Source organism: Branchiostoma floridae, chromosome 10, assembly GCF_000003815.2.
Source record: "Branchiostoma floridae strain S238N-H82 chromosome 10, Bfl_VNyyK, whole genome shotgun sequence".
Classification (NCBI taxonomy): Eukaryota; Metazoa; Chordata; class Leptocardii; order Amphioxiformes; family Branchiostomatidae; genus Branchiostoma; species Branchiostoma floridae.
The window spans coordinates 11,114,998-11,135,737 of NC_049988.1; the positions used below are offsets into that span (position 1 = coordinate 11,114,998).

At 39.5% G+C, this 20,740-nt stretch overlaps 4 protein-coding genes across 4 annotated transcripts in view; 1 reads left to right on the plus strand and 3 right to left on the minus strand.

The window, feature by feature from the left end:
- Positions 1–10,840, minus strand: part of LOC118424362 (DBH-like monooxygenase protein 1 homolog) — a 15,529-nt gene extending 4,689 nt beyond the window's left edge. The window contains exons 1-8 of the mRNA XM_035832911.1: positions 9,680–10,840; positions 7,646–7,795; positions 7,343–7,516; positions 6,752–6,835; positions 6,010–6,195; positions 5,519–5,621; positions 4,928–5,100; positions 318–512 (exon numbers count right to left, since the gene is read on the minus strand). Of these exons, the coding sequence (XP_035688804.1) occupies positions 318–512; positions 4,928–5,100; positions 5,519–5,621; positions 6,010–6,195; positions 6,752–6,835; positions 7,343–7,516; positions 7,646–7,795; positions 9,680–9,946 (1,332 nt within the window). The 5' untranslated portion in view covers positions 9,947–10,840. The remainder of the gene's footprint in view (positions 1–317; positions 513–4,927; positions 5,101–5,518; positions 5,622–6,009; positions 6,196–6,751; positions 6,836–7,342; positions 7,517–7,645; positions 7,796–9,679) is intronic.
- Positions 1–20,740, minus strand: part of LOC118424537 (trichohyalin-like) — a 565,429-nt gene that overhangs the window by 228,403 nt on the left and 316,286 nt on the right. The gene's annotated exons all lie outside the window — the stretch shown is intronic.
- On the minus strand, positions 11,368–17,569 carry LOC118424564 (serine/threonine-protein kinase 16-like). The gene is made up of 8 exons (XM_035833187.1): positions 17,202–17,569; positions 16,488–16,638; positions 16,252–16,320; positions 15,539–15,681; positions 15,041–15,161; positions 14,502–14,597; positions 14,132–14,262; positions 11,368–13,656 (listed from the first exon to the last, which is right to left on the minus strand). Exons 1-8 carry the CDS (start codon positions 17,276–17,278, stop codon positions 13,524–13,526), a joined length of 921 nt encoding a protein of 306 aa, XP_035689080.1. The 5' UTR covers positions 17,279–17,569; the 3' UTR covers positions 11,368–13,523.
- On the plus strand, positions 17,576–20,595 carry LOC118424556 (PIN2/TERF1-interacting telomerase inhibitor 1-like). Its single transcript, XM_035833176.1, has 3 exons — positions 17,576–17,810; positions 18,238–18,420; positions 18,901–20,595. The coding sequence occupies exons 1-3, from the start codon at positions 17,694–17,696 to the stop codon at positions 19,741–19,743; spliced, it is 1,143 nt and encodes a 380-aa protein (XP_035689069.1). The 5' UTR covers positions 17,576–17,693; the 3' UTR covers positions 19,744–20,595.

Here is a 20,740-nt window from a genome sequence, read left to right on the forward strand (position 1 = left end):
GCAAGATCACGTGTTTGTAACTCTCGGGAGTTAAGTTCTGAACAGATTGGTCATCGGTATTTTGATAACTTGCGACAGTGGCATGGTCGTTGAAACTTTGATCCATGTATATCTTTGTGTTGGAAGAAAGTTACGCTTTGTTCTATGATTACTACCAACGTAGATGAGCTTCCATGATAAAATCATTCTTACTCAGAACTAATAGTACAGCTAGGTATGATAATCTTTGCAGGAATGTCCTAACGGAAAATCACGATCTTAGAATAACAATTTTCATTAAAAAACAAGAATAATGGACTCAAAATGTAAGACTGATGTACCTTCCTTATCTCCACCGGATGATGGAGGTATCTTGTCTGTTGGAAGTTGAAGTCGTATGTCTCGTCCTCTGCTATTGGCGGAAGCTCGACACCTCCCCGGAAGTGACGTGCCCGGATGGCCACGCCCGCCAGATGGGAGTGGAGAATCCCACCAATCACAGTGACGGAGTCGACGGACTGAGCCGCCATTTTCTGATCATCATATAGATAGTTTAGTACAAGCCCTTCGGAGATTCGACTACGCATGGTCGGGCCACAGAAATTCTGTCAAAGGTTAAGAGGCTCTGTCTGTAAAAACCAAGCATAGGGTGGCCAAACTCAAAAAATCGATTTTCCTTAAATTTTGTGTGGTGGTAGGGCCTTGGTCCAAACCTACAAAAATGGCAAAGTTTTAGATCTGCGGTCACCGGTTGCCATGGCAACGGCCATTTTTCAAAATGGCGGATTTTCAGCAAGGGAAGGCCTTGGTCGCGTCCAAAATAGGCCTTCTTTGGACTCCTGTAGCCCCCACAAATTAACAGATATCTTATTGATTCTCGGATATGTTATTACCCATATTTTAATGAAAAAAATGATATATAGTGATGCTCAAAATGTTTTTGTAGTGAGGTGCAGCAGATGTTTGAAAATGATGTGTTTTCGTGAATTTCCAAAATTGACAAAAATCAATTTTTTGACCATTTTTATTGACCATTAGCTCATTTACAGGCAAATCAATTTGCTTGATTTTTGGCACAGTTATAGTTTGAACCTTTGTATACATCATATGTAAAAAAAAGTTTGGGCCTTTTACGTATCGAACCGTGGTGGCCCCGAGAGTAAACCAATATTTCCATTTCAAGAAAATCGTAACCATAGAATTATTCCTGGAAAAACAGTCATAGCTTACCAAAAATGAATTTCAGTTTCATGTTATGTAGCAGAGAAACTTACCTATCACTTACAAAAGCAGGGTTGTTCTAGATTTTTTTTTATAATTGCTTTTAAAATGATTTTATTGAGTTTTTTTCGTCATTTTTAGACCAAAAAATGTATATTTTGGCCCAAGCACCCTGGTATTGCAACCAAATGACCTGAAATTTGGTATAGGAATGTCCTGGACAAGTACACACATGGGTTGATAACTGGTTTGCCATGTAATAGAACAAAGTGCTGAATTTGGTGACTTTTTTTGGCATTTTCGGCCCAAAAAGTACATTTTTGGCCCCTGTACCCTGGTTTTACAACCGAATGCCCTGAAATTTGGTATAGGAATGCCCTGGACACATGCGCACATAGATTCAATAACCATTTTGGCATACTGTTCAACAAAATGCTTAATTTTTTCCAAAAAAAGTACATTTTTGGCTCCCATACCCTGGTTTTACAACTGATGAATGACCTGGAATTCGGTATAGCAATGCCCTGAACATACATGTATGCGCACATGGATTCAATAACATGTTTTGCATACAGTACAACAAAATGCTTTATTTTGAACATTTTGCCATTCTTTTTTCCCAAAATCATTTCTCGCTCCTGTTCCCTGGTTTTCCAAGTAAATAACTGGTAAAAATTTGGTATAGGAGCGCCTTGGGAATGGCTTTTATAACCCGTTTTTGCATACAGTGCAACAAAACGCGTAATGTTGTAATTTTTGGTCATTGTTTTACCCAAAGTACATTTTTGGCTCTTTCTGTAATTTTTGGCGCCAAAAGTACATTTTTGGCCCATTGAACCCTGGTTTTACAACTAAATGACCTGAAATTTGGTATGGAAATGCCCTGGACACATGCGCACATAGAGTCAATAATAATTTTGGCATGATGATGGCTGTTTCTTCGTATCCGAAGATCAATGGTAGGCAGAAAAGGTTGATTAGACGACCAGTCTGCCTGGCCTGCACGTGACTATTTTTAAGCTGAAGGAGGGGTGTGCACTCCCTTCTCCACCCTCTCGTCTACTGGCGCACTAAGTCATACAGGGACAGAACTGTTTGCCACGTAAGACGGCCTCAGCAGATGCAGGTTTATTATTTGGAGTTTCCGTCTCCTAGGAGGACTTCCGACCAAGGATGTGAGGGGTTCCTCCTACCCCCGATCGCGCAACTCGTGTGTCATGGCGGGTGCGTCATGCCCGAACATGCCCCTAAGGCTTGTCTCGGCCACAAAGCCCCGCCAAGGCCACTAGCCGAAGCTAGAACCTTGAACCTTGAACGTGGACATCTTTGAGATGCCGAAGCTAGATACTCATTTAAACCTGAGTTAAGTGAGGAAAGTCGTGTAAAGTGCCTTTCCCAAGGGCACAAGATCGGTGACACAGCAGTCGGATTCGAACCCGCCACCTCTCGGTTTCGAGCCGAATGCTTGTCATACAGTACAGCAAAATGATGAATTTTGTGTGTTTTTTTGCCATTTTTTTTACCCCCCCAAAAAAACATTTTGGCTCCTGTACCCTGTTTTTCCAACTAAATAATCTGAAATTCTGAAACTTTTTGGCAATTTACAAAGACACGTCATCTTTTAACATCTGCTGCACCTCACTACAAAAAACTTTCGAGTATAACTTTATATCACTTTTCTTATTACTAAATATGGGTAATAACATATACGGGAATCAATAGAATATCTCTTACTTTGTGGGGGTTACAGGCGTCTAGGAGGTCATTTGCCTGTAATGCCTAATAGGGAACAGGAGCCAGAAATGTACTTTGGGTAAAACAATGACCCAAAAGTACAACATTAAGCGTTTTGTTGCACTGTATGCAAAAACGGGCTATAAAAGCCATTTCCAAGGCGCTCCTATACCAAATTTTTACCGGTTATTTACTTGGAAAACCAGGGAACAGGAGCGAAAATGATTTTGGGAAAAAAGAATGGCAAAAAGTTCAAAATAAAGCATTTTGTTGTACTGTATGCAAAACATGTTATTGAATCCATGTGCGCATACATGTATGTTCAGGGCATTGCTTGTAAAACCAGGGTATGGGAGCCAAAAATGTACTTTTTTTTGGAAAAAAATAAACCAAAAATCACAAAATTAAGCATTTTGTTGAACAGTATGCCAAAATGGTTATTGAATCTATGTGCGCATGTGTCCAGGGCATTCCTATACCAAATTTCAGGGCATTCGGTTGTAAAACCAGGGTACAGGGGCCAAAAATGTACTTTTTGGGCCGAAAATGCCACAAAAAAGTCACCAAATTCAGCATTTTGTTCTATTACATGGCAAACCAGTTATCAATCCATCTGTGTACTTGTCCAGGACATTCCTATACCAAATTTCAGGTCATTTGGTTGCAATACCAGGGTGCTTGGGCCAAAATATACATTTTTTGGTCTAAAAATGACCAAAAAAACTCAATAAAATCATTTTAAAGGCAATTATAAAAAAATCTAGAACAACCCTGCTTTTATAAGTGATAGGTAAGTTCCTCTGCTACATAACATGAAACTGAAATTCATTTTTGGTAAGCTATGACTGTTTTTCCAGGAATAATTCTATGGTTACGATTTTCTTGAAATGGAAATATTGGTTTACTCTCGGGGCCACCACGGTTCGATACGTAAAAGGCCCAAACTTTTTTTTACATATGATGTATACAAAGGTTCAAACTATAACTGTGCCAAAAATCAAGCAAATTGATTCGCCTGTAAATGAGCTAATGGTCAATAAAAATGGTCAAAAAATTGATTTTTGTCAATTTTGGAAATTCACGAAAACACATCATTTTCAAACATCTGCTGCACCTCACTACAAAAACATTTTGAGCATCACTATATATCATTTTTTTATTAGAATATGGGTAATAACATATCCGAGAATCAATAAAATATCTGTTAATTTGTGGGGGCTACAGGAGTCCAAAGAAGGCCTATTTTGGACGCGACCAAGGCCTTCTCTTGGTGAAAATCCGCCATTTTGAAAAATGGCCGTTGCCATGGCAACCGGTGACCGCAGATCTAAAACTTTGCCATTTTTGTAGGTTTGGACCAAGGCCCTACCACCACACAAAATTTAAGGAAAATCGATTTTTTGAGTTTGGCCAACTTTTTCTGATTTTGCTTGGTTTTTACAGACATCAGCTCTTAAGGCCCCTGACAATAATCATTCCGCCATTTTGCATGCGTCCTTACGCAAATCGAAACAATGGTCGAGACGAGACTGTTAACATCTCAGGGGAATTCACCTTTGACATATTGCCCAGCATTCCTATCGCCCGCGCATGGATAGTCGAATGTACGAAACGGCTCATAAAGTTTACTCGTACCCATGTTACATGATTTATCTAAATTAGCTAATACAATCAAGCGAAGAAACAAACTTCAAAACGCGCACTTTGGTTAACTGATAGAATGTAGGATCATAAATAAAATAACATTAATCAATAGGTGACAAATCACTTTAATTACGTTGTCAAACCAATGAAAGTCAAACTAATACATCATACCCCAGCGCAAATCAACACTTCTACGGGTGACTGTATTTCAAAGCAATCACCATACTAGAATGTATGAAAACTTTTATAAGAAATCATTGTTCTCTTTCGAAAAATGACGACCGAAGACTCTAGAACAATGACATAGTCTTCCAAACGTCTCATGATAATAACTACGTTGACGTCTTACATTTTTCAGGCAGTCGGGGTAGCAGAAGAACCTTGATGTGAAAGTGTTGGCCCCGGGTGGAACCATCATGTGGGGACCGCCGTCATTCTCCAGCCCCGTCTCCAACACACCCACGTCATGCTGCCGCAAATCGGTCGTGTAGTAAATACGGACTCCGGAGCTGTCGTAATAATCTGACGTATTCAAAAGCAATGAAGGAAAATTGTGAAACAAACCAAAACTGTATGGTACAGTCTTAAACTCTATATCTGTACATAAAATAAAGTGCTTACCAACAGTCCTCTGACCCTTACCAAGTTGAAATGACCCAAAGGCTATTGAGTTGGTAAGTGCTTTATATAGAGTTTAAAATAGTAAAACAATATATTAATGTTAACTACCGTCACAGATGAACTTTAATTCAAATCAAACTTTGTTATCCTTAAAAGAACTGTATTTATGATTCAGGGCTAGCAATTTCCTTTGTCGGATCAGTAATTGAAGTTTATCAACTATAATTTTATACTTTTAAAGCATCATATATATTTTAATGGTATTGTCGCATAGCGAACGCTTCTCTTTCGTTTATTAGTAATTATTCATTGTGCGTACCGTTACGTAAGTCTGGATTGTCGTAGTGCATTTCCAGCATGATCAGAGTGGGGTCGCTGTCTTCTCCGAGTGGCAAGCCGGCATCATTCGGGAGGGTGAAGGGCTAACAAAAAGTACAACGAATAGATGTAGCAACATTATATTTCCCAAGCACGGTTCTTTCAATGGAGAAAAAAAGACTTTCATTCTGTGGCAACATTGACAATTTAAGCTTTGCCTATCATAAAGAAAAGTTTGGATAGGAATTTGTGATTTTTACGCGTACGGCTGTGACAAGTTCCGCATTGATATTGTATACAGTAGTGGTGTTAGTACATTATATTGTGTGTGCATGCAAATTCTGAGACCATTAACTTTGCTACTAACGTACGACAAGCTGTATACAGTAGTATAGTAGTAGTGCCAGTACAGTATTTTATGTATGCATGCAAATTTTGGAACCATTGCCCTTGCTATCAATGACACTGTTACATAGTGGCTTATACTGTTACCCCTCCACCAACGGCAAACGCAGCCAGGATGCGGGAGTTGCAGTGCTCCCCCATTCCGGTAGAGGACCGTCGCCCGTAGCAATGTTCCCCCAGCCCGACCAGAGACTCGTTCGTCCCCGGCGGGCAGAAGTAGGCGATGGTGTGGTGCACCAGGGTCTCGTGTCCGGGCTGGACGACTTGTTCCCACTGGGAAAAGGCGAAAGAAACCTTCGCTAAATATCAATTCTCAAGCAACTGGATATGACTTTGGAAACGGTTAGACGCTTCAGATAGCATCCATGCCATTATACCTTTCGCCAGTGATATTGACGGTCAGACGTTTCTGGTATGTATACATATAGGACCATCTACCTTTAGACACTGATGAAAGGTAGTGGATGATACCTGAAAGTCTGACCGTTTCCAAAATCATCTCCAGTTGCTTGAGTAATTGTTATTTGGCTTATCTTTTGCCGACGAAAGAAAGGTTGGTGACAGATATGTTTATCTCCTCAACTGTACCAACCAGAATACATGTAAAAGAATTACTTTCCGTCAATAGAAACTTCTAAGATCACATCTGAATAAGATCGATGACGTGTCTGTAACTGTCGCGAGTTTACGTTCTGAAGTGATTGGTTATTATTGATGCTGAAGAAGGCGACAGTGGTCGTTGGAATTTTGACGTTTATACCTTAATGGTGGGAGAAAGTTAAGCATTGTACTGTAATTAACCACAGCCAACACAGATGGGCTTATTGACCTTGATAACGTGGTATTTCGTCCCGAGCATCGGCAATTTGAAGCACTGGCACCAGTAAGTGGTATCCTCTGCTGGCACGTGAACCTGGGGGATGTAGAAAACACTCCTTTTTAACTTCGTATTGTGTCAGTAATGAAATAAGTCTGGGTTTAAATGGTTTAAATGTGTACATTGAAAGCAGACTAAACATGTCACGATGGCATTAATTAAATCTATACTAAAATGGCAGGCTTAAAGGAGACCTTGGTTGTATCCGTTACAAAAAAAAACGAATTGCTTTTCTGTGCTGTTTCATGTTCTCCTTTCTTAATATATGACAGAATATGTCATGTAAAAAAATCGAACTTCAGTTCCCCAACAACCGAACTTCAGTTCACCATTTTGTTTGAACAAGCTCATTCTTTAGAGTGTCGTTCATGCTATTTAATGAAGCCTAGCGAGGCTTGAGGCTCCCAATATGACGACAGGAAAAACAAAATTCAATTTCCCCACAAGCTTGAGGTACCATCATTGCTGTTTAAAAAAATGTAAAAATGTTTTCTAGTACTTAGATACTATCAGTATGGACCTGGTAAAGTATCTATGACATACTTTTGACACCAGGATTTCCAACGTTTGCACATTGTCAGGAAGCGGAGTCTGTTCTGGATCCTTGTCCAGTAACAACACGGACTTAGCTCCGCGGTTAGCGTCATGATAGGCAGGAGCAACGTCCACCACTGGGTCAGCGTCGTTCCACGCGAAGATCACACGTGAAGTCCCGTCCTACAGAAATGAAATCATAACTATCAGCTCCTTCTTTGGGGCGTCGCCAAAAACGACCTACCAAGAACCAAAGATGATGCCAAATAAATGAAAGAATTATTGAACTTTGAAGATATATGAAAATTGTACCTGGATGGCCCTGTCTTGTTCGTCGCACGTGTCAAACGGTCTCTTGAAGCTGATGCTGGTATGGGTGCCATTCTCCCACCCCGACAGTAGTACCCAGTCCTGGCTTGTTGTGTCTATGGCAGGGACACCGTTTTCTGTGGCATAGCGATCCTATTGAAGTGTACATGACATTTGGAATAAAGACGTCTTTCCTTTTTCGAGTAATAATAAGTAACTAACTAATATTTTCGAGATAGTAAAAGAGTGGAGATTTGACTTTTAAGAGATTTACACAGCTAAAAAGCGTTATGTTAGAATTGAGCTTTCGCTATGTACATTGAATAAAAAGACGAGGAAGCAATCTGCTTGGACAAGGCGCTACTACTGCTAACTGCATCTTATCAATAGAAAATTTACACGTTTTCATATTACATAAAACGTTCATCAAGATTTTCAGCAAAACAACATACGTATACCCATGTTCACTTGCCTTAAATTTATAAAGGGAACACTGTGAAGTGTTCTTTCGTCATTGTTGCCACTTTCTTAAAGATGATCATGAAAGAATAAAACTAACCGTAAGAAAGTGAGTAAGAAAGTGAGTTGTGAGTTCTCAAATATCGGACTATTTCAAAGTGAATGACCTGATGTCACCCTACCAACACGCCTACAGGAAACATCACTCGACATGCACTGCACTCTTGCATCTAGTCGATGACTGGTATCGTAAGATCGACCAGGGTAACATCGTCGGGGTCATATTCTTGGATTTTTCCGCTGCCTTTGACTTGGTGGATCACAGCTTTCTGTTACAAAAACTGGCGTGCTACGGTTTCTCAGACACAGCAGTGCATTGGATGAACAGTTACTTAGCAGGAAGAGAACAGTGCGTACACTTCAACGGCACGAACTCGCCGTTTAGGGAGGTTAATTGTGGCGTACCCCAAGGTAGTTGCCTTGGCCCCTTGCTGTTCACAATATTTACAAATGACCTACCTTTTGCCGTGAGGGAAACGATCCCCGAAATGTATGCTGACGACACATCTGCATACACGTGCTCACCATCAGTGGAGACAGTAACGGTCAATTTACAAGAAGATTTGAATAATATATGTAACTGGGTGAGGCTAAACAGACTGTTCTTGAATGCAAATAAGACAATGTGTATGTTGCTTGGGAGTAGACCCAAAATGTCGAAGAAACCGAAACTCACCTTGTTTGCGGACGGATGTCCTATACAACAAGTAACAACAATGAAGCTACTTGGGAGCACCTTGGATGAGTGTCTCACGTGGGACCTTCATGTAGAAGAAACCATAAAGAAAATGGCTAGGTCCCTGGGCGCCATCAGAAGGAGTGTTGCATACTTGGATCAATCCTTAGTGAAAATGTTAACAGAAACACTTACCTTGCAACATCTTGACTACTGTGCAGCGGTTTGGGCTTCTACTACACAAAAGAACATCACCGCACTACAAGTGATGCAGAATAAAGCAGGCAGACTTACCTTGGGAACTAACCGCACCCCGATCAAGCATATGCACAATGTCTTATCATGGTTGACTGTTAGCGAAAGACTCTATGTAAGCAGCATGTGTACATTACACAAGGTACTCCTTGCCAGGGAGCCGTCTTTATTGTACAGTAGACTACATTTGGTATCGGGCCAGCATAGTTATCATACAAGACACGCGGCACGGCAAAACTTAAGAACTGAAAAACCAAAAACAAACAGCCTGAAAAAATCCTTCACTTATAGAGCAGCATCAGATTGGAACAAACTATCACATGAGCTGCAAACTGCGAACACATCCAGGATTTTCAGACGGCAGCTGGTGAAACATATGCGAGACTTAGCTAAAGACACATGAGGGGCTTGATGATTTTTGGATAAGGCACATGCGTTTTGTTTAATGATTTTTATTGACATGTTGTATGTGTGTATGTTGTAAACTGTATGTGTCCATGTATTATGTGTATTACTCCTGGAAGATTAGTTGTTGCATTGAATGCTAACAACTAAAGGAGTTAATAAACAATAAACAATAAATAAACAATAATAAAGGCGTTGCCATCTCCATCCACCCATCCGATGACGATGTCCGACTCAGACATACCCCCGTGCGGAGACAGGCCCAGTCCTACCCACCCGCTCGTCTCAACTTCTACCGAAAACGTCACAGCTTTGTCCTTCTCGTCCACCGTCCAACTCAGCACATATTTGCCGTCCTTATCCAACACCTCCCGTCTCTGGTACACGCTTGACGCAAACGTGCCGCACAGTAGGACGAGGAAAAGGAGCTCGCACAACTTTCTCGCCATCTTAGTTAGAGTGTCCTGCTTCAGTCCAACTTCGTGGTGGGCTAAAATGAAACTCAGGGCGACCGTTCGCGATAGGCCTACTTTGTGGGACAACAAAGCTCTATTCACGCACACGTCACGATGTGCCAAGGTCTAATCTGTCTGAGCCCGAATGGAGAATTAAGGAACGCCATTTGGTTATTGCCCTGGCAGCAACACAAAATGTCATTATTAGTAAGGGGTGTAGAAGACGTGACGAGCTTAAGTTTTACCGACCCTTGCTTGTTACGCAAATGTAGTTTTGTGACCGTATCCACAGTTAAGTTGGGGGAAAGGTGTGTGGACGGAAAAATGGAACTTCTTGTAACTCTAGCTTAAAGATTTGAGTTCCGCGGAGAGGGGCGTGCTTAATTCGGCAACTGAACTTGATACATTCTTGTGAACTTCTGTACGTAGAAATAAATATAGTAGTTTGATATAGTCGTAATATTTGCTTTCTTTTGGGGTACATTCTGAAAGGTCCGGTTATCGGCGCAGTGTAAATGTGAACATACTGGTCTGTTATTTCAAAATTATGTAACCGTATATATATTTCTACAATGCTTCTCGAAACATCGGATATACACCTTTGGCACAAACAGGGTGTATTGTTATTTCCCCTCCAAGGGAGTGGAGCATTGCTTTTGGCTTGTTATGTTTGAGAGTTGCCCTTGACAGCTAGACACAATGCACGTTTATGAGAATAGTTTCCAGGCTTTCTGTAGGTCCGGGCAATGTTAAATTATGTGTGTCTAACGCGCCATTGATAAAGACCCCCACGCAGCAGACAGGGATAGAAGAAAGGAAGAAAACAACTCGGGAACATTACGTCATACACGTAGGCGTCACCGAAGGCCAAGGGCGAATGTATAAGTTTTATGTAAATCATGTGAAGAATATGATTTTTTCATGCCAACTTTCTCTTCTAAAAAGGCACGGATTTCTTTATCAAATGTTAAGAGAAGACGTAGATTCCGTCTGATAAACTAGGTTTACCAAATGATATATTTCATAAAGCTTTCTAAAGAACACCTTAATGTGTGGCTGAAACATGGCAATATTTGGTGTAAATACGTATATAAAAGCAAAAGAAGTGCTAATGTTCAGTATAGAGAGAAATTATGTCATCTCTATTTCAGCCAGGCTTTAATGGTAGATTATCTATGTATTTACCTGAAGATACCGTAAAAATACATACAAGTGACGGTATGAAAAGGTATGTTACTTAATGCATTAAACAAAACATGGAACAAATAGTACTATGGTCACTTTAGTGAAGAAAGTGACCATAATGAACCCAGCTATGCCCATCTACAGTATCAAACACAACGAACCAGTCAACCGAACAAGAGTAACTGCGAACATGTGAACAAAGAACAACAAAGCAGTCATTCTTGTAAAATTTTTGATGTTTATGACCATCTATATTTCATAAAACTAATAAGTATGCAAAAGTTGCAGAAATACAGCTCACATACACTTGAATATCTACATAATCATATTGAGATACTGCAGATGTATCTCTAAGTAGATGTATGGTTTGAACTTACTTTGAAAGAGGATATTGTATATCTGTTTCAAGATTACATGTAAGAATTACTGTAAAAGGAGAAATATTTGTCGTGGTTTTGTGTTCACATTTTCAAGGTGAAGTCTTCACCGCAAACTCAAAACCCTTTGACAATAAAACAGTGCATTGCAGTTTCAACAGCAATTTTAAAACCATTAAGAAAACCACATTTTCTCGCTACTACAAAATAAAATCCCTGTGAATATTTCCTGTTTTACTGCATTCCTCCACCAACTGACACCATCCCTTCAATTTATTGTCTGTTTCATCCCTATTCCTGGCTCCTTATGCTGAATAGTAACACTACAAATATGTAGAGCAGTAGCTGATGAAAAATAGAGGGAAGAGCCTGACCAAGCAAAACTATTTTGTTGGCAACAAACGGAAAACGTTTGCATATTAATTGCTTTCTATATAATGAATCACAATAATAAAAACCTATTGCATTGAAGCTAATATTTGTTTCGCAAATATTGCCATGTGATCATAAAATAACTTGTTATAAATAAGACAATATTGTATACATGTACCTTAAAACTTGATAATGCCAGAAGCCCAGAATTGTCATGTACATTGTATATAACCTGACAAAATGCTACTTCATCATAACATTTCTTACATGCATTCAAAACTAAGTGATATATTCTCTTATATACATGTAGATTGAAAGGAGCAATCATGATGAACATTGCGTTTCTTGTACCTTATTAGATACCATACCATCTGCACTGATGTAGTCCTTTATTGCAGCATATCTTCCCATGAGATAAATTTTCTGGTTTCCCAGGAAATTTTGTAAAATGTTATCTCAATAAAATTGCCATTGCCTTCAACATGTGACTCATTATTGAATTTGTGTTAAAACACACCACATGGCTTACCATAATAACTGCAAAAATTCCCACTTTGCTCCATTGACTATGGCATACAACTTCTACCTAAGAGTTATGAAACTTTCACCATTTTACAATCCCATGTAACAAACCGCTTCCTTATTGCACCCATCATATAACATCATACACTTTTGGTGATTGTCCTTCAATTTTTCGGACTATTAGTAATACCTAAAATGATCCAATTTGAAAACTTTTGCACTCATGTACAGTGTACTCTAATATATGGTCCTTGTTATAACAAATATTTGTGACAAAAGTTTTGTTAGTTAGGAAAATGCAGAGCATTCAATAGCTTGTAAAATAGGTAGTAAGATTTCCCCACAATATACAGTAAGCATATCAACTTTCAAGACTAAAAATCTACAAAGTTGCCTTTTTAAAAGCCAGGAAATGATTTTTTTTCACATATTCAAATAATTAACATCGTATCTGCAACACATGGTACAGGAGAAGTTGCTGAAAAGTCAACCCTGCTATAAGCTGGGTAAAATGGAATGCAAAGCACAATAAAAGGAGAAGCCTGCTAAAAAATGCTTAAAGAATGACTTAAAACTTAGACCTTTAAGTACCCTTGCTTTGCAATGAACAATAATTGTTATTTTTTCTTTTCTTGTTTCATTTTTCAGGTTGAAGTAGTAGTAGCAAAGAAGATAAAGAAAAGTAACCTGAATATCAGCCTGGGTAGGTTTGCCTCTGCTCCTATATAATATACAATACTTCATCCTAACCAGACAATATCCTGGCATTAGATGTAAAAAAGAACAATAAAATGGCACACTATGTGACATGGATACTTGACTGATGTGTGGAATAAGTGATAATTGTTAGAGCTTTATGCCATACTGTCCCAGCTGCAGGAGACCACATCCAACCTAGCCAGATGTTCATTGACATTTTTGGAAAGACGACTATGTCATCTTAAAGTTCTTGTTCTTGTTCATCTAGATAAATCAGCAAAATATTTAGACTTTGGTCACCTGCATCAGACGTTGAAAGGTTGATGGAGCTCCAGAGAGACCAAATGGCATTTCATTGAACTGGTGTTGCACTACTGTATTTTGTTAAGAAAGACTGGATCTTAAGTGACAGTATACTAGACCCTGTTAGCAGCCAGGGCGTTCAAGCACAGATCCTCCACCCTCTGTATCACCCAGTTGATGTTTGGTCTCTCAGCCGGGTTAACCACCAGCAGGGCATTAATCAGGTCTAACAACTCTGCAGAGTATCTGGAGAAGAAAAAAAATGATAACTCTGTTTCTTTACAACTACAAACAAATGCACTTACAGTGTATATACTGGTATACATGGATGCAAGGATTGAAAATCATAGGTCAAGTCCAGCCTTTTTGGGATAAGGGGCCCCTACACTGCCCCTACACTGTGATTTGGGCCCCAATGCTGTGATTTGGGTCCCTATGCTGTGTTTTAACCAGAGAAGGGGACTTTTCTGTTGTTCTGTAACGCATTTTGGCTTTACTTAAATAAATTTGGCCATCAAAATGCATTAAATAATGTTTCTGAGGGTTCTTTCTGGAGGATTCTCCCCATATACCCCCTACAATGCTGACACCTGCATCGCGTACCACATTGGCTTTGCTGCACTGAAATGCCCCTACACTGTGAAAATTCATAGTGAGAGCTGTGAACTTGGTATGTTTGATCTATACTAAATACAGTTCAATGAGCTCTATTTGTACTTACAATGATTGTTGGTCCTCAGGAAACTTGACATTTCTGCTGAGAACTGCTAATTGCACACTGTCTCCCTTCTGCCACACGGCATCAAATGGACCCTCCAGGTATATCATAGCATACAGGGTACAGCCTAGAGACTGGGAAAACAGAGAATTTCTTGTTTTAAAATTTAGCAAAAACTTAACAACAAATGAACATAACTCACAACTATTGCTTAGAATTTAATTGCTGTGTGTTTCACAAAAGCTCTTAAAACCCATAAACATTTTTCACTTCCTAGATGTTTTTCAAAAATCTTTGCACATTTTTATCTTAGACAACTAAATCAAGTACATTTGCTTATGAACAGGCACCAGGTAAGGAAAAATTGACATACCCAAATGTCCACCTTATCATCTATGATACAGTGACTTTCCACATGAAACAGTTCTGGTGCTCTCCAGGGCATGGTGCACTTGGCTGCTGCTAGATCCTGGAAAAACAATTCAGCAATGTCAGACTTGTGTTGAGTGTTATGAGTCAGAGTGTCATGCTGCCCCTATGGCTGGCAGACTACTTGTATTTCTCATGGCAAAAATACAATGTTTACCATGACATTATACATGTTAGACTAGAATGAAGCTTCAATTTACCTGTGTAACACTCAATTGCTAGAACATGAATGCAATATTGAGTTTGCATTTAACTACATGTATAATCTCTGCATCCTTCACAGCAGTTAGAAAGAGGATGACCGACAACCATATCTGTCATATTGACTGAACATTTTATTGATCATGAAAAGTCATATTTTGGAGGTACATTGTATATAATACTGTTCTTTACACAGCATACCTAATAACTTCTCCCTTACAATGACAAAACTAAAATAGAGATAAGGGTCTTGGACATAGTAAACAAAGTAAAGAAACCTGCCTGCATTGCTTGAGCTTCTGCAGACCCTTTAATCTCCACCCTGGCTGGCCCCACAGAACCAAAGTCCATCAGAACAGGGGTGTCGTTCTCGTCTAACAGGACATTGGCTGGTTTTATGTCTCTGGAAGCATTAACATTACAGTCATTAGCATCAATTTTTAAAACAAGAGGAGGGCATCAGTTATGTAACTAAAGAAAATAAAATTTTAACTAAAAGGTATTGTGTTTCGAATAAGAAATATTACTTGTACAATGAAAAAAACTTTAACTGTTTGGGAAATCCCTGCTGCATAAGAGATATATGTACCTGTAGTAACTGTATACATGTACATGCATGTGTCAGGCTACAATCAATTGGTAATGCAAAATACACTCAAAGATAGAAATACAATAAGTACACAAAAGTACAAACAAAAGCACACAGTGTGGACATGATTTTCTGAAAAAAATTGCAACTTTTGACCAATGAGCACTGCGTATAGTTTCCTACTTCCCTACCTATGAGTGACAGGTGAGGGCGTGGCCTCGTGCATGGCCTTGACCCCTTCACAGATGCCCTTGAAGATCCCCAGCAGCCTGTCTTCATGGATGTAGCTGTTGTTCTTCGCTGTCTTCTCAATTAGGTCTTGTAAAGACCCCAGCTATAGATTCAGGTACAGATTCAAGAGCATTTAGAACACTTTTCCACTAACAACTTGTCTAGGTTCCGAAAACAGTTTCATCAGGTTGGTAGAATATAGAATATAGATGTATCAAGGAGGCGATCTGGATAAGATAGTCAACCCCAGTGATGAACCGGGACGAGGGGGAATACAAGCTTAGCCACATTTGGGAGTGTTTTCTCAGTGCAAAAGCGCAACCTACATCAGCTACATATAGCGGTGAGAAGCAGAACTGAACTGAACTCCAGTTAGAAGCTCTGACGAAGGTGTCTGAGAGACATCGAAACGTAAGCAATGTAAGTGCCTGCAGGTTGTGTAAAAAGAATTCTTCTATATCCAACTTGTCTAGTATCTAGATAATTGAATTAAATAGCTAGCTCTTGCTCATACATAGTAGCTTTTGACATTCTATCACATCAGGGGATATGGCTCACAGCAGCAAAGGCTAATTCTGTTATTCATACACATGTTGCTCCAGATAGAGTATCTCTAAATGTTATGAACTGCACATATATTAAAATGTAATCAAACATGTTCAAACAAACTTACCTTAAAGAATGGAAAAACTATCCAGACGGATGTGGTCTGGGTTTTCTTGACAGTTGTAAACTCCTCGACCTAAACAAAGTAAATCCAGATGATAGGTCTGCAACATTTAAGATCCACTTCCTTTTAAATAAATCATGATTTGTGTATAACTAAAGATCATGCAACCTCCAAACATTTGATAGATTAAGAAATGAAAAGCAAATATCTGTAGGAATTAAAAGCAAACATCTGTAAACCTTGATTATATTGGGGTGGTTGAACATTCTGCAATATTCTGCTTCTTTCAGCGCCTCAGTCTCATCCTCCTTGGAATGACATGTGATCCTCTTCAGTGCAAAGAACTTCCCTGATTTCTTGTCTTCTATCAAATCTATGTAAGCATAACCCCTGAAAAGCATAGAAAAATACATCACTTAGACCACATGTAGAATCAGAGAAAGAAAGAAAAAATGGCAATAAACATCCTTACATTGTCTTACCAATCTTTGGATACATGTTTAACCTATCATGCCTCAGATTATTATTGGGAGGATCAATTTTAACAGTAGCAATAGTTTTGGGTTTTGTTGTGTGTGTTCACACCCAAGATCTTACTAATAAGATTTGTATGAATGTTGTTATTGTGATGCCAAAGAAGCATCGCTCTTTTGGGCAAGCCCACTAGTAGTATTTTGCATGTACTGCAGCATACAGACCGACACCCCCTTCCTAAAAGTAGTGTGGTATAATCCACAGACAGCTGGTGCATGGTAAACTTATTATCTCAATAAGGGACACCTGTGCCTTGGCACTTATGTTTAGCTTCAATTGTTATACTGCATGATAAGCCCAGGGCATTCAAAAATTTACCAAAACTATTTCACGGAGGTATGAGCTATAATGATAGATATTCTATTAATTTATTATGTGTGTTTGTTTTTACACCAAAATTATAAACTTTGAGTTCTCACCCTTCTCCGATCCTTTCCTGCATGTAGAAGGCCCTGTTGTTGATCGTGACCAGGCCCTTGCTGCAGTAACAGCCCATGGTTGCCAAGAGTCCTCCAGTCCACCCAAGTCCAAATCCCGCCACAGCTGACTCTGTTTATGTTTTGACACGTGTACTTGTTGGTGGGAGGGGGGCAGACAAAATTACCTCCAACTGTCTATGACTCTTTTGTGGGCTAAACGGCGATGCCTCGTGCAGAAATTTATCCTACCAAGCTGAGAGGTCCCTTAGATAGTTGTCTTGTAGTCATTCCTCTCATTACTCATGATTTACATAAGAAAAAGCGAAAAGATAAAAAAAAGTTGCGTCTTTTCTTTTCCCGGAGCCGCCATGTTTATAAGGAATGACGGGTAAATTGGGTCAAAGGTTAAAACTTTTCTTCGCGTGGTCGTGATCGTGGACAGGACTGTCGTCTGAAAATTTGTGAAATACGGTGATCTAAACGGAGACAGAGATGCTTGCTGAGCCGAGACGGCGGCAGAAATGGTCGGCAGATCCACGTGGAGCCTCTTGGAGTAACGATGACTCCAAGTTTGGTCAGAAAATGCTGGAGAAAATGGGTTGGCAGAAGGTAGGCATGTTCCTGCACGTGTCTGATGGGGGAGGGGGGCTGAGTTTGTGCAGAGTTTTTAGCATACATTTGATATTGCCCAATAACATGTACTATGAACACTCACTCACTCATTTATGTATCCTACCACGTCGTTGCAAATTTTCGCAGTTAGCAAGGGAAGAGGCTGTGATCAGATAGCGAGTTATAGATTTTTCTGAAATATTGTCAATATGGCACAAACTAAAAATTGAAATTATGGGAGATGAATCATGTTCCTAATTTGAAATAGGCTTGAAAACTTGAGTATAGGCATAAGCAATAAACATACAGGTAAGCAATAAACATTCATGAAGCTTGAAATTGCATAATCATCATCAGTCGACTGGCTTTGTTGGCTTATTGTTACTAAAAGAAAATGTATTAACGTACTCTTGTTCCCTCCCAGGGTAAAGGCCTGGGTGCTAAGGAGGATGGCATGACCCAACACGTGAAGGCCTCCCTGAAGTTTGACCAGACAGGCCTGGGGTGCAGCGCTGACCAGGCTGATAACTGGATCGCACATCAGGAGGACTTTGATGCACTGCTGGCTGGTCTGAATGCCAGCCATGGGGCCAGTGGCAGTGGGGAGGTAAGAAGGCTACTTGCATAAGCCCTCTCACAGAGATGCATTGCGGTGACAGGAATTCTAGATATGAAAGCAGCTCAGGCACTCGTGGAGAGGGAGCTTTTACTACGCACCAATTAATGGAACACTTCTACAAAGTCTGCTAGTACAAGGCCAATTATACATTCCCTGCTCTACGCGTTCATCCTGCCCACCATCAATGTAATGCTATGCATTGGCTCTCGCTCCCACAATACCTATACTTGGGGGGGGGGGGGGTGTAGTCTTCAACAAAGAAAAGCATAGCATTTTTCTTTGGCCATTTCTGTTCAACTGGGGCTGTTTTTGACGGAGGTTCCACCTTGTTCTATTTGTTCGATATGGCGTTTGATCGAGATCGGTCCATTGTAAAGTCTGCCTGTTTCAATACATGTAGTAACTTCTAGAAAGTAGAAAAAAAATCTGCTCATGGCATGAAGATTTACTAAAACATATTCCTTCCAGGCTGAGTCTAACACCAAGACGATTAGCATTGAGGAGAAGTCCAAGTCTTCAAAGAGGAGAGTTCACTACCACAAGTTCACCAGGGGCAAGGATCTCTCCAGTATGAGTCAGGCTGACTTAGCTTGCATCATGGGTAAGAAAGCCAGCCAATCAGCACCTGTCACTCCTAACCAATCAGAGCCAGCCACACCCAGGAGCCAATCAGATGCTGAGGATGAGGACAGTGGTGCTTCATGTCCACCACTGGCCAATAATTACGGAGTAACCACCATCACAAAGTCACAGAGCATACAGGATTATTTTGCACAGAAAATGGCCGAGTTAAAAAAGGCACAGTCAGGTGGAGAGGTTAAAAATCTAGATGGCAATGATGAAGACAAAAATTCAGAGCCTCAAGTTGAAAGCTCCTCAGAACAGAAGTCAAAGAAAAAGTCCAAAAAGAGAAAATACAAAGAGCAAGAAGACAACGTCAGTTCAGAAAGTGAGGCAGTAAAAGATAGTACTTCCACCAAAAGGAAGAAGAAGAGAGAACGTAAAGAAGAAAGCAATGATCTGGCTGAAATGGAAGTCACAAGCCAAGAAGACGGCCAGAAGGAAAAGAAGAAGAAGAAAAGAAAGAAGGAGAAAGAACTTGAAGTTCCTGAGCAGCAACAGGAAATTTTCAAGGAAGATGAAGGGAAACCAAAGAAGAAGAAAAAGTCTCGGAAAACTGTAGAGAGATCAGAAGAAGATGATGTGACACAGAGTGAAAGTGTTACGTTTGAGGCAAGGGAAAAGAGTAGTAGTAAGGACAAAAAGAAGAAAAAGAAAAGTAAGAAGGCAAAAGTGCAAGAAGAGGATTAACTTCTTCACAAAAATGTCCTGTTATGTCACAAATGTAACTTATGCACATGATTTAGAATTAGATGTACGTGTGCCTCAGTTATACACTGTTGTATCTCAGGGGTAGACTTGTTCGACATCTAATGTTTTACTTAGATAATGTAGATAATTGTACCATAGAGAAGGGACCTCTATTTAACTTGTAATGAACTGCAGCATTTTACTATTCTCAACTTACAATCAGATAAAGATGTGAAGGACAATTAATTACTTGGAATACAGCATTTTGATAAGTATGTGGCTCCAAAACTATATACTTTTTATCAAATGAACTTCTTTTGAATCCAGTATACCTAGGCTTTAACAAGTCTACTGAAACACATATTCCACTCTTTTTTACTCAATAGCCCCAAGTACATCAATTTTCTTTACACTGGAATCTAAGCCCTGGAATAAGAATGAATTGAATGTGTTTCTATGGTGTAAATTCAAAACAAGGGGATGGATGAATGAGGTATTGTGTAATAAACAGACAACTCAGAATGAAATAAACTTTTCTTGTATCATGTTTACTTGTCTTACCCATAGTAACCATGGCAGCATCAATCACGATACAAGCACAGTGCAGCCAATTATCTGTCTTACAAGAGATCATTATTGACTATTCTATATAGCAAAGACAAATCCCTTGTAGACTTTATCTTGTAATGTAAGCTGAGATACTAACAATTGAGGACATGTTCATTGCATGGATTTAATGATGTATTAATTGAAGACGAAATTGACTGTTTGGGGAATAGTGTTTAAAGAAGAGTCTTAATGAACTTTATGTACCTAAAATTGATCAACTTACACTGAATAAAATATTTGTATTTAGAGCACAGGTCTTGAGCACATGTCATTGTTCTGTGACCAACCCTGTATGTCCCCTATATTGTTACAACTACATACAAAATGTAAACATAACTTTTCTGTGCAGGTTTTCTATCCCTGTTAAGAAGACTACTTTGAATGAACA